General features: G+C 35.8%; 1 protein-coding gene across 7 annotated transcripts in view; it reads left to right on the plus strand.

The window, feature by feature from the left end:
- Window positions 1–12,195, plus strand: part of SMARCA1 (SNF2 related chromatin remodeling ATPase 1) — a 74,817-nt gene that overhangs the window by 18,025 nt on the left and 44,597 nt on the right. For 5 of the 7 annotated variants that reach the window (XM_082716738.1, XM_082716740.1, XM_082716736.1 and 2 more), the window contains exons 9-13: window positions 377–445; window positions 4,638–4,747; window positions 6,721–6,947; window positions 7,849–7,970; window positions 11,227–11,262. In XM_082716738.1, coding sequence (XP_082572864.1) covers window positions 377–445; window positions 4,638–4,747; window positions 6,721–6,947; window positions 7,849–7,970; window positions 11,227–11,262 — 564 coding nt within the window. The remainder of the gene's footprint in view (window positions 1–376; window positions 446–4,637; window positions 4,748–6,720; window positions 6,948–7,848; window positions 7,971–11,226; window positions 11,263–12,195) is intronic. The other 2 variants (XM_082716741.1, XM_082716737.1) reach the window with 1 other exon arrangement.

Consider the following 12,195-nt stretch of genomic DNA (forward strand, 5'->3'; position numbering starts at 1 on the left):
TGTGCCTTCAATTTTATATTCTTACTTCTACTCCAAACTCTTTTTAAAAAATTACTGTGGCATGTTAGTCACTATACAGTAACTTTTAACTAGATGTAATGGTACTATGGTATGCGGAAGCCTAATAAAAGTATTTTAAGGAAACAGTGCTGGTGGAGTTAAAATTTTAACTCCCTCAGTATTTTAGCTATTTTTGAGAAATAAATAATATTGACCATCACAGTAAACATATTTTTGAAAGTGTTTTTAAAATTAAATACTGTTGTGTCATTTTACAGGAATTTATACAGTATCGAGTTCATTTAAAAACAAAAACAAAAACAAAAAACCAACCAACCACCTGTGTGCTTACTGCAGTATTTTCACTCTTCCACAGGACTTTGACTCTTGGTTTGACACTAAAAATTGTCTTGGTGATCAAAAACTTGTGGAAAGACTTCACGCAGTAAGTAATAGGCAAGAAAATTTAGTAATTAAATATATATTCCAAGCTAGAAAACAAACTGCCATAGAATCTGAACTTGTAGGTTTACCTCCTGGCTCAGTCTCACTGTGTCTCCCTCACAGTCATTCTGACAGCCTCTTTGGGAAATAAACTCTGCTCTCTTTTTAGCCTGTCTAGGAAAGAGCCTTTTTGCTTTAGCTCTTCTGCATGGATAATGTGGTCCTCTCCAGTAGAGGCTGTTCATATTCCCATACCCCACAGGTCCTTAAGATGGCATCTGTATTTTCCTAGTTCCCCAGTGCCACTTGTAAGCCACTAGTTCTTCACCATCATGTATAGAACTTATCCTTTAAGGTGAAGTTATCTTGCAGGTCCCCCTTCCACCCTCTTCTCTGTCATCCACTCTTCTCCAGGTGACCCCTCACATTCATTAAATACCAGTTTTCAATTCTTTGATAACAACTTCTTGTCTCCTTTTTTTAGCTCTTTCACGCATGTTACTCCCTTCTGTACTTATTCTATTACCTTACAGAGACCTCCAGTCCTTGGATCCCTGCTTTTTCTCATCCATCACCTTATTTCAGACTTTACTTTTTAAGTAATCTCTATGCTAAACATAGGGCTTGAACTCACAACCCCAAGATCAAGAGTTGCAGACTCCACCAACTGAGGGAGTCAGGTGCTCCTGTTGTTATTTTGTTATTTTCTTCTCTATCAGACAATGAGTCCATTTTCTATCCCTGGAACCATGCTTTTGCCAATACTCCCAAACTTTCTTGTCCATCTGCCATTTCTTCCTGGAAGCCCGAAACCAGAATACTGCAATGTCTTTGTCAATCTGGGTTAGGATTCTGCTTCTACCACTTACTAGCAAAGTGACTTGTTCTGTACTGGGGCTGTTCAACACTGATAAAGAAAGATATACAATTGTACATGTTGGAACAACTCCAGTTTTATGTTCTATAACATAAGGTGGTGTTTGATGATGTCAGCAATCCTTGAACATGGCCTTCTACAGCATTCTTTCCCATTTCCAGTAACAGCTGCTTCAGACCTTTCCCAGTCACTCCAAGGCTTCTATCCCAGATACTCTCTGCTCCCCCTCCCTTTTCAGTAAGTTACATCATTATTTTCTCAAAGAAAAAGGAAAAGTTACTAGGTAGGAACTCCTTCAAGGATATCCCTCTTCCAAGGATATATGCCTCTGTGTTACCTTCTTTCCGAAGGGAAGAGGTATTTTCTTTGGTCACTAGCTAAGTCTTCCGACATGAACTCTGGATCTCATTTCTCCCTGTTTCCTTATGGGACCTTTCCCCATAATTTATCCATTTTACTGACTGATTTTTCTAGCTTTCACTCTATTGACTCTTTGTACTAAAATGTAAACATGCTCAAGTATGTGCTGTGTTATAATCCAAACCCATACCCATACACACGCACACTCATGCATGTACAAAATAGTACTCTCTTCACACTGTGTGTCTCTAGCTGTGATTCTGGTGTCTTCCCTTGATAGCTAAGCTTCTTGAAGAAGTGGTTTATTTTCTCCATCTCCACTACCTAATCTCCTATTTACTCTTGCCTCATTGACCACTGGCTTCTATCCATCCTACACAACTGAAACTTATCTTGGAAGGTCTTTAATCATTTTCTAGTTGCTGAATTCAGGGTATACTTTTTGCTAGGTATTTTGGCTTCTCTGCACTGGTTAGCACTTCTAACCACTCCTGCATGAAACCCTTTCCTACCTGGTTTCTGGTAGGAATTAGATTCTCGGATTTTCTCTTACCTTTTTGGCCACTCATATTATTCCTCTTTATGGGCTTTTCTTTCTCAGTCTGCCCCTGAAAGGTTAGTGTTTTGTAGGGCTTTGTCTTTGACTTTCTTTTTCATATGTGCTCTCCCTGGGGATCCACTCCTATGGTTACAGCTACCACCTATCTACTTATAACTCCCGAATTTATCTTTCCATTATTTCTTGCCTAGTTCCTGTATATCCTACTGCCTTCTAAGTCTTTCTCTCTAAATGTCTCACAGGCAGTTTAACTCATAAGGAATCTCTCTCGGACAATTTTAGGAGGCTCAAACCAGAGATCAGAAGTTGTCTTTCACTCTTTCCTTTTCCTTACCTCCCATAGATCTCTAATAGTAGTGGCTACTGTTTACTAACATCTACTGTGGTTAAGCTCTACACAAATACTACTATAAATTTTCATGGCAGCTTTGGAAATAGGTATCATTATCCTCATTTTAAAATGCTTGTAATAGACATATACCATAATTTTTTCTAATGAATGGATTAGGAAACAGACTCAGAAAAGTTAAGGAACTTGTCCATGCTTACAACAGCTAACCAGGGACTGAGCTGTTTGTAGAATCGGTTTGATCTGATTTGAATTTGACTTCTACCACTTACAAGCAAAATGACTTCAGTTAAATTAATAAAATTGAAGGGTGCCTGGGTGGCTCAGTCATTTGGGCATTTGGCTCTTGGTTTCAGCTTAGGTCATGATCTAAGGGTTGTGAGACTGAGCCCCACTTTGGGCTCCTCACTGAATGCAGAGTCTGCTTGAGATTCTCTACCTCTTCCTCTGCCCCTTCCCTTGCTTGTGCTCTCTCTCTCTCCCTCTAAAATAAATAAATAAAATCTTAAAAATAAATTAAAATAATCACATTTCCCTTAAAGATTTATTGTAAGGATTTAGTACTCTGGATTGTAAAGTTCATAGTGCACTGTCTGCCACACTGCACATACTCTACAGGTGATGGTAGCTCTATTATTTTCCTGTGATAGAATTTGTCTCGCAGGTATATACTGATTATTTCATCTTTTTTCTCTAGTCATCCATATCTTCCTTAATACTGAACCATTATCTCTTAAATCATATGTTTAACTATTTTGAAATGGCCTGCATTTTTATCTCACTTGTAGAGACTCTCTGATCCGTACTCTGACTTAGATTTCCTCTAAGATTCAAAAATATTGTTTCACTTAGTGTAATACCTTCTGGGTCCATTCATGTCGTTACAAATGGCAAGATCTCATCCTTTTTATGGCTGAGTAACATTCCATTGTGTGTGTGTGTGTGTGTATTTAATGTGTGTATATATAATATATATTCATACACACATATATACACATGTATACATACATATACATGTGTGTATGTATGAATATATGTATACACACGTATATATAGAGAGACCATATCTTCTTTATCTATTTATCTGTCAATGGATACTTAGGTGTTGCTTCTGTATCTTGGTTATTATAAATAATGCTACAATAAACATAGGGGTGCATATATGTTTTCAAATTAGTGGTTTCTTTTTCTATGGGTAAATACCCAGGAGTGGAATTATTGGATCACATGGTATTTCTATTTTTATTTTTTTGAGGAACCTCCACACTGTTTTCCACAGTATCTGCACCAATTTTTTTTCCAACAGTGTATGAGGGTTTCTTTTCTCCACATCCTTGCCAGCTCTTGATATTTCTTGTCTTTTTGATACTAGCCATTCTGATAGATGTAAGGTGATATCTCATTGCAATTTTGATTTGCCTTTCCCTGATTATGAGTGATGTTGAGCATCTTTTCTTCATGTGTCTGTTGGTCATCTGGATGTCTTTTCTGGAAAAATTTCTGTTACCATCAAAATTATTTCTATACAGAGGGGCACCTGGGTGGCTCAGTGGGTTAAAGCCTCTGCCTTCAGCTCAGGTCATGATCCCAGGGTCCTGGGATCGAGCCCCATGTCGGGCTCTGCTCTGCAGGGAGCCTGCTTCCTCCTCTCTCTCTCTCTGCCTGCCTCTCTGCCTACTTGTGATCTCTGTCAAATAAATAAATAAAATCTTAAAAAAAATATTTCTATACAGAATAAGGAAGCAAATGTTGTATGGCAATAACCTTTTTTTTTTAAAAAAAAAGATGCTTTCATGCTTATTCAATAGTCAATTATCTTGTTGTCTTACATTTTAATGTATTTTGTGCGATCAAATTATGAATATCTAATTTAGGGCCCCTGTTCTGATTTTTTAATGGGCCATTTGTTCTTTTTTATTGAGAAAATTGGCAACTGGTATTGATAGTGTTTTTCAGGTTATGCACTGGGAAGTAAATTTTGCATTAGGGTGCTGTGGTTTAAATATTAAATATTTTACAAACTTTTATAAAAACCATCACTTTTTTAGGTTTTAAAACCATTTTTGTTACGTCGTATAAAAACTGATGTAGAGAAGAGCCTGCCTCCTAAAAAGGAAATAAAGATTTACTTGGGACTGAGTAAAATGCAACGAGAATGGTAAGCTATTTTATTTCCAAGGAATTCATTTATGTGTAAAGATTTATTAAAATCTAGCTTTGTAGCTTTCTCCAAAGCTAAATTTAAAAGAAATTTTAGTTGTGCCTTTAGATCAAAATTTACATTTTCTATTTGAATAACAAGTTAAGTAGTTCAAATATTTTGATAAAAAATTGGTATTCACCAAAAACATTCATTTTATTTAGCCTTTGGGAAGGAGCATGGGCTTTGAGTCTATAGAACTGTAATTTGTTTTTTTAAAGTAATTTTTAATTTAAATTTAATTAATTAAATGTTATTGGTTTCAGAGGTAGAGGTCAGTGATTAATCAGTCTTATACAATACCCAGTTCTCATTATCTCACATGCCCTCGTTAATTATAAGACCTGTATTTGAATCACATACTTTGCTCCTTTGTAGCTATTTAGCTTGGGTAAATTATATAACTTCAGTTTCCCTTCTATAAAATGGGGATAATAGTACTTAGTTTGTCGAGTCAATGTTAGGGTTAAAGAGGCTAATGTCACTTGCGCATTTTTTTGGTATTGCTTTTTTCATCAGTGTAAGTAGTAATAACCATAATAATAAACATCAGTAAGATGGATGAGAGTAGTGATTGTAGATATTATAAAAATAGATGCTGAATTGGTTTGATAAATACAGGCAAAGCAGGAAAATGACAAGAGAAGATACAAAGAATCCTAAATTAGACATGCTTATGTAATAATGCTGCTAAAAGAAGCAAAATGTTGTGGGGCACCTGGGTGACTCAGTTGGTTAGGCATCTGACTCTTGATCTCAGCTCAGGTCTTGATTTCAGAGTCATGAGTTCAAGTACTGTGTTGGGCATGGAGCCTACTTAAAAAAAAAGAAGAAAAATGTTGCTGATATAAACAAAATTAGATCACTTATAATATGTAATGACTTCTCTACTATTGAAACCAGTATAGGGTGGTGGTGAAGAGTATATTTCTCTAAATTCAGACATAAGATCAAACTCTGACTTTTTCCCTTTCTGTGGCCCTGAGTAGGTTTTTTTTTCCTTCTCTTACTACTGCCTGAATTTCCATTCATAAAGTAGGAGTGATTCTAGTACATACCTGGGAGTTGTTGTGAAGATTTAACAAGATGATTTATATAAAGCCCTTCACATGGTACCTGGCACTTTCATTCAATACAAGTTGGCAGTTATTATAATTAAATATTAATCACTGTTCAGGTGGATACATAGGTCTACTTTTACCTGGGTAAAGGTCAACAAAGGGAATGAAAAATGTTTATGGATCAGAAAAAAAATGCCTTATAAAAATTAGGTATAAGAAATTGTGATTGTTTTTAGTTCAAACAAGTAAAAGTTGGATGCCAACTTTCAGCAAATATTTATTTGTTGAATAATTAATTATCAGATATGGTTATCTGAATAGTTAATCAGTTGATAGCAATTTGTAGCAATGACTAAAGCAGGAAGAAACAGGTTTGTGGGCAACATACAAGTTAAAATGTTCAAGAGTTTCTTAGTTTTGCTGATCAGATTTAGTCTCAAAGTTGAATTTGTTGTTTATCCTAGATAGGACTCTATGCTGATCACCAAAAGCATGTTGCTTGATGTCACTGAACTTTTTTTAGATTGCTGTAACTTTTAGTATTACAAACAGTGCTGTGATGAACATTATTCCACTTATATTGCTATCTACAAAGGACAAAGTTGCAGATGTAGAATATTCACATTTTAAAACTTTTTATCTATCTTGTCAAATTGCCCTTCAGAAAGAGTGTACTAACATATCCATGTCAGTTTATAAGATCTTCCTATTTCACCACATGTTCACCAAAACTATTTTTTACTTTTTCTTTTCAAATTTTTATTTAAATTCCTATTGGTTAATATATAGTATAATATTGGTTTCAGCAGTAGAATTTAGTGATTCATCAACTACATATAATAAATGATTAATTATAGTTAAAAATTTTAGGTATACAAAAATCCTGATGAAAGATATTGATGTGTTAAACTCTGCTGGCAAGATGGACAAGATGCGACTCTTAAACATTCTGATGCAGCTTCGGAAGTGTTGTAACCATCCTTATTTGTTCGATGGTGCTGAACCTGGTCCACCTTATACCACTGATGAGCACATTGTCAGCAACAGTGGTAAAATGGTAGTTCTTGATAAACTGTTGGCCAAACTCAAAGAACAGGGTGAGTTACAAATCTATACATTAACATGAAATGACTTTTTATATTAGTGCCTTGTGTATGAATAACATTTTCCATATCATCATTCATTGGTTCATTCACTCCTTCAGCAAATATTGAGTACTTACTCTCTGCTAGGAATCGTCTTGGCCTTGGACAAACTCACAGTGTAGTGAGGAGGAACAGTTGTAGTTCATTGTGATAAGTGCCATATGTTGAGAAACTGAGAGTTGGGGAAATCTTCAAAAAAGCGACATTTGTAGTGAGCCTGGGAGAATGTCTAGGAGTAAATCACGGGAAGAATGAGAGGGAAGCATTTCACAGGACAATGAAACAGAAGCATGAAAAAAGGGAATGCAGAGTTTACAGTATTTGGGGTAGAGTGGCAGTTGATGAATCTGGAAAGCTGGATGGGGCCAGATTATGAAAGGCCTTTTCAACATGCTTTAAAGTGTGGACTGTTTAGAAGGTGGGGAGGAAGGTTTGTTATAGAAGATTTTGCTGTGTCAGCTGACACAATCAGACTTGTATGTTTGGAGGAGAACCTTTGAAGCAGTACAGGACTTCTACTGAGGATGAGAGTTGAGAAACAGGAGACTAGTTGGGAGACTATTGCAGTAGTCTAGTAAAAGGTTGTGTGTGCCGATCACATCCTCAGGACAGAGAAAAGGCAGACTTTAAATCATCTCAGTACGTGTGGAAGGTTTTGAAATCCTTAAACATGCATAACTCAGCAATGTATAATTCTGTATAGCTTTCCTCGAAGGTGTATGTGTATGTGTTTCATGAAGTGTTCATGTACTATATATTTATATTACATGTGACGTTTGCTTATGTGTTTGTAATTTTCAAATTAGTTTTTATACAAGTTGAATAACTTGCTTTTTTGGGGGAAATGTTTTAGGTTCAAGGGTTCTCATTTTTAGCCAGATGACTCGCTTGCTGGACATTTTGGAGGATTATTGTATGTGGCGTGGTTATGAGTATTGTCGACTGGATGGACAAACCCCACATGAAGAAAGAGAGGTGAGGAAAAGAAAATAAAACTTCAAAAATCAGAGTTAAGTTAAGCCATGTTTCTCATCATTACATAGTTTTGAACTTTGGCCTTTTAATAAAATAGCTAGGTGTGTTGAATTTCTCCCTAACACCTCTCTGTCTCTCTCAGATCTTCAGTTTGGCTTGCATTGTACTGACTCTTTACAAAGCATCCTTTTCAAGGTCTTCAAAGACATCCTTACTTATCTAAATGATACTATGCCATTACACCCTTAACTCTTCTAACTACTGCTATCTCTGACCTTCTGGTTACTGTTTCTCATTCTACTATGTAATCTCTGATTCTGCCATTTTCTTTTCTTGATTTGCTTCCTACAGTAGACCCTCGCCATTTGTGGAGTTTAACAGTTGAGATTTTTCCAGTTTATGAGCAACCATAAAGACTCATGAAACAATAATTTGTAATGGAAATAATCTCAGTGTTAGATTTTTGTAAAACCGAAATTGGACAACATAGGTATAGGTGCTTATCATGCATTTGTATCTTGGAATACCAAAAGGCTGGTGTATAGGACTGAGTTACTTAGCCAGTGAGGAATCCTAGCTAGCACCCAGTGTCTTTCTCAAATTTGGGAGTTCTTACAGATCTTTAGATTATCCCTCACGAATGTCACGGGTCTAATGTTAAATACTTTTTTGGGGGGAGGGCTTTGCTAATTTAGCTTCACTTTTCTGTGGTCCTTCAAGGCTCTGTCTTTGGTCTCTCTTTTAAGTCTATCCTCATGCTCTGGGCAAATATTGTGATTTCCTGGTATAGTGGAAAATGCATTGAACTTGGTTTCAGAAGACCTAAATTTCAGTACCAGCTCTACCACTTTGTAGTATATGCAAGCTATTTAATTCTCTGAGCCTTAGTATCTTTATTATCAGGGTAATATTAATACCTAGGCTTCTTTTTTGACAATATTGTGAGGATTGTTGGGTATAATAGATATGAATGCAGTTTTAATTTTTTTTATTTTTAAAAATTTTTAAAAAGATTTTATTTATTTATTTGACAGAGATCACAAGTAGACAGAGAGGCAGGCAGAGAGAGGAAGGGAAGCAGGCTCCCTGCTGAGCAGAGAGTCCGATGCGGGGCTCGATCCTAGAACCCTGGGATCATGACCTGAGCTGAAGGCAGAGGCTTAACCCACTGAGCCACCCAGGTGCCCCTGAATGCAGTTTTTTTTTTTTTTAAAGATTTTATTTATTTATTTGAGAGAGAGACAGTGAGAGAGAACATGAGCAAGGAGAAGGTCAGAGGGAGAAGCAGACTCCCCATGGAGCTGGGAGTCCGATGTGGGACTCGATCCCCAAACTCCAGGATCATGACCTGAGCCGAAGGCAGTCGTCCAACCAACTGAGCCACCCAGGCGCCCCGCTGAATGCAGTTTTTAAACTGTAGTTTAGAATATACTGTATGTCATGAAATTGCACACAGGCCTTTTACCTCTCAGCTTTAGGGCCCCATTTCAGGCTGCAGACTTAGTCCATGTCCCTGTCCTTCTCTAACTTCAGTGAGCATTCTGTCCCTTGTGTGCTTCCTTATTGAAGCTTGGTTATAGTATAGGATAAGGTCCATAGCAGGCATACAGGCACTTTTCATACTAAGGGTTTACCTGCTACCCATTTTGGGGAAATTTTTTTTTAAGATTTTATTTATTTATTTGACAGAGAGAAAGACACACACACACAGCAAGAGAGGGAACACAAGTAGGTGGAGTGGGAGAGGGAGAAGCAGTCTTCCTGCTGAGCATGAAGCCTGATGCGGGGCTTGATCCCAGGATCCTGGGATCATGACCTGAGCCCAAGGCAGATGCTTAACAACTGAGCCACCCAGGTGCCCTAGGGAAATATTTTTGATAACGTTTACAAATAGGGGGTGTTTCAAAGTTTACACTGGTTCCTGCTCTATAGTAGTTCACTTTTTCTAAAATCGTAACTTGAAGCTTGATTGGCTTTTGCTAATTTATTCTTCAGAATGGGTTTCTCCAAATCCACATTAAGCACAAGCCATACATTGGTATTCAAAATGACCCTTTTTCCTGGAATGAAGATGTTACTAAGGCAGAAAAGTAGGTGCTTTCTGACCTCAAATAGCCAATTTACATTTCTGACTGATCTCCCTGCTTATGAGCAATATGGACTTCACCAAATTATACCCAAATTTTTCTGGTTTCTTAAAATTTCAAATAATTTCTCCCTTCAGAGATATTGAATTACATATGTTAACTTTAGGTACAGCAAAGTCAGAGCTGTTATTTTATTTTCTTTCTTTTGTTCATTCTTCCTTTTTTTTTTTGAAATGTCCCACTTTTCCATTATACTTTTGTCCACATAGTCATTTTGTCTATTTTCCTATTAAGAAGGGGAAGCCACATTTGATTCCTTAATCTAATTATTTGCCAGCAATTCCTTTTCAGTAGTTCTCAGATTTGCCCTTTCTTCATTGCTACAGCTAAATTCAGCTGGCTGAGTCTCTCGTCATCCTCTGACTCAGTTCCTATAACCTTTACTTAATTGGCTTCCTCACTTTTATAGAGAAAGGATCTAACATTTGTCAAGCAATGACTCTAAGCTAGGCAATGTATAGTTCCAATTGAATTCTCCTAGCAGCTCAGTAAAGTATAATTTACTAGTATTTTTTTCTACTTGAAACTGTCTCAGAGAGGTTAAAAGCTTGCTTAGAAACACATATATAATAAATGGTAATGATTAACACCAGGTTTTTGCTATTTCCTCTACACCAAATTGCCTCTCACTACACCATGCTGCTTTCTGTACTGTGCCCTCTACATGCTATATGGACTGTGGCAGTGTCACCTTCTCTGCTGCAACTTTCGACCATGCCATTCCATTCATTAAAAATTTGACTTCCTGTATTTTCTGATCATAAAAGTAACATATGATTACTGAAGGAAATTTGCGAAATAAAAGTATTTCTGGCCAATCTATTTTTGTATATATAATTTATATAAGTTAGCTGATATTATATTATATATACTATATGTAAAGTTTGGTAACATTTTTACTCGGCATTATGTTGTTCTTTCCTATACCAATAATAAAATTTATTGTAAAAATAATTTAAATATATTACATCCAGTGGACATACTATAAATAATTTGTCTCCCAATTGTTGATCATTTAGGTTGTTTCCAATTTTTCACTATTATAAATAATGGTAAAGTGAAAGTCCTTATACATAAATCTTTGTGCACATTTCTGATTATTTCCTTAGGATAAATTCCTAGAAGTGGAATTACTGGGTCAAAGGGTATGAACATTTTTAAGACTCTTGATGCATATTGCCAAATTGCTTTCCAGAAAGGTTGTACCAATTTCCATTCCCTGCAGCAATGTATGAGAGTGCCCGTCTCACCGCCCCCTCGTCAACATTGAGTATTATAATTTTTTAATCTTCAAAAAATGGTATTATGTTTTAATTTACATTTATTTGATTACTAGTGAGATTGAACATTATTTTTGTATTTATTAGCCATTCGTATTTGTTCTTCTGTGAATTGTCTGTTCTTTTTTTCCTATTTTTTTGTTCATTCTTTTATTGGGGTCTTAGTGTTTCTTTCTAATTAATTTGTATGAGCTCTTTATATAGTAAGGATATTAACATCCCATTAATTTTAAGACTCTTTACTAAATTTCCCTGGATTACCTTATTGAATTTCTTCATTACTTTCCTGTTTGCCTCTTGTCATCATATGGAAATAAATCCGCTTAACCTCCCCTTTATCCAGTTCTCTCATTCACATTTCTGAACATTTTTCTTTCTCGGTTGGTCTTCCAAGCTATACCTTCTTTGTTAATACTTTGTAAACTAATGGGAATGAAGTTGAGTTAGCTGACATTTTATCTTCTAGATATTTTTCAGCTCTCCCTCAAAATATTTTCACTGTTGTTGCTTTAAATAATTTAAATGATTTATTGCTTGCCTAGTTAAATTTGTCTATGCGATTGTTCTCAGTTTGTCTCTATTGATGTAAGCTTCTAAATATTAGGAACTTTATGTAATATAATTTCTACAGCAAGTCACACAGTATAGTATATAGATATATGCTTAAGTTTTTGAGATGGAAGAATAGCATAAAGTGGGCTTTTGAACATGTATGTTAAAAATATTTTTTTCTTAAGGACTCTGTTAATATAATTTTATTTTTCTTTGTTTTCTTCCATTTCCTGTATCAATTTAAAA

The sequence above is a fragment of the Mustela nivalis genome (genome assembly GCF_964662115.1).
Source record: "Mustela nivalis genome assembly, chromosome: X".
In the NCBI taxonomy this organism is placed as follows: Eukaryota; Metazoa; Chordata; class Mammalia; order Carnivora; family Mustelidae; genus Mustela; species Mustela nivalis.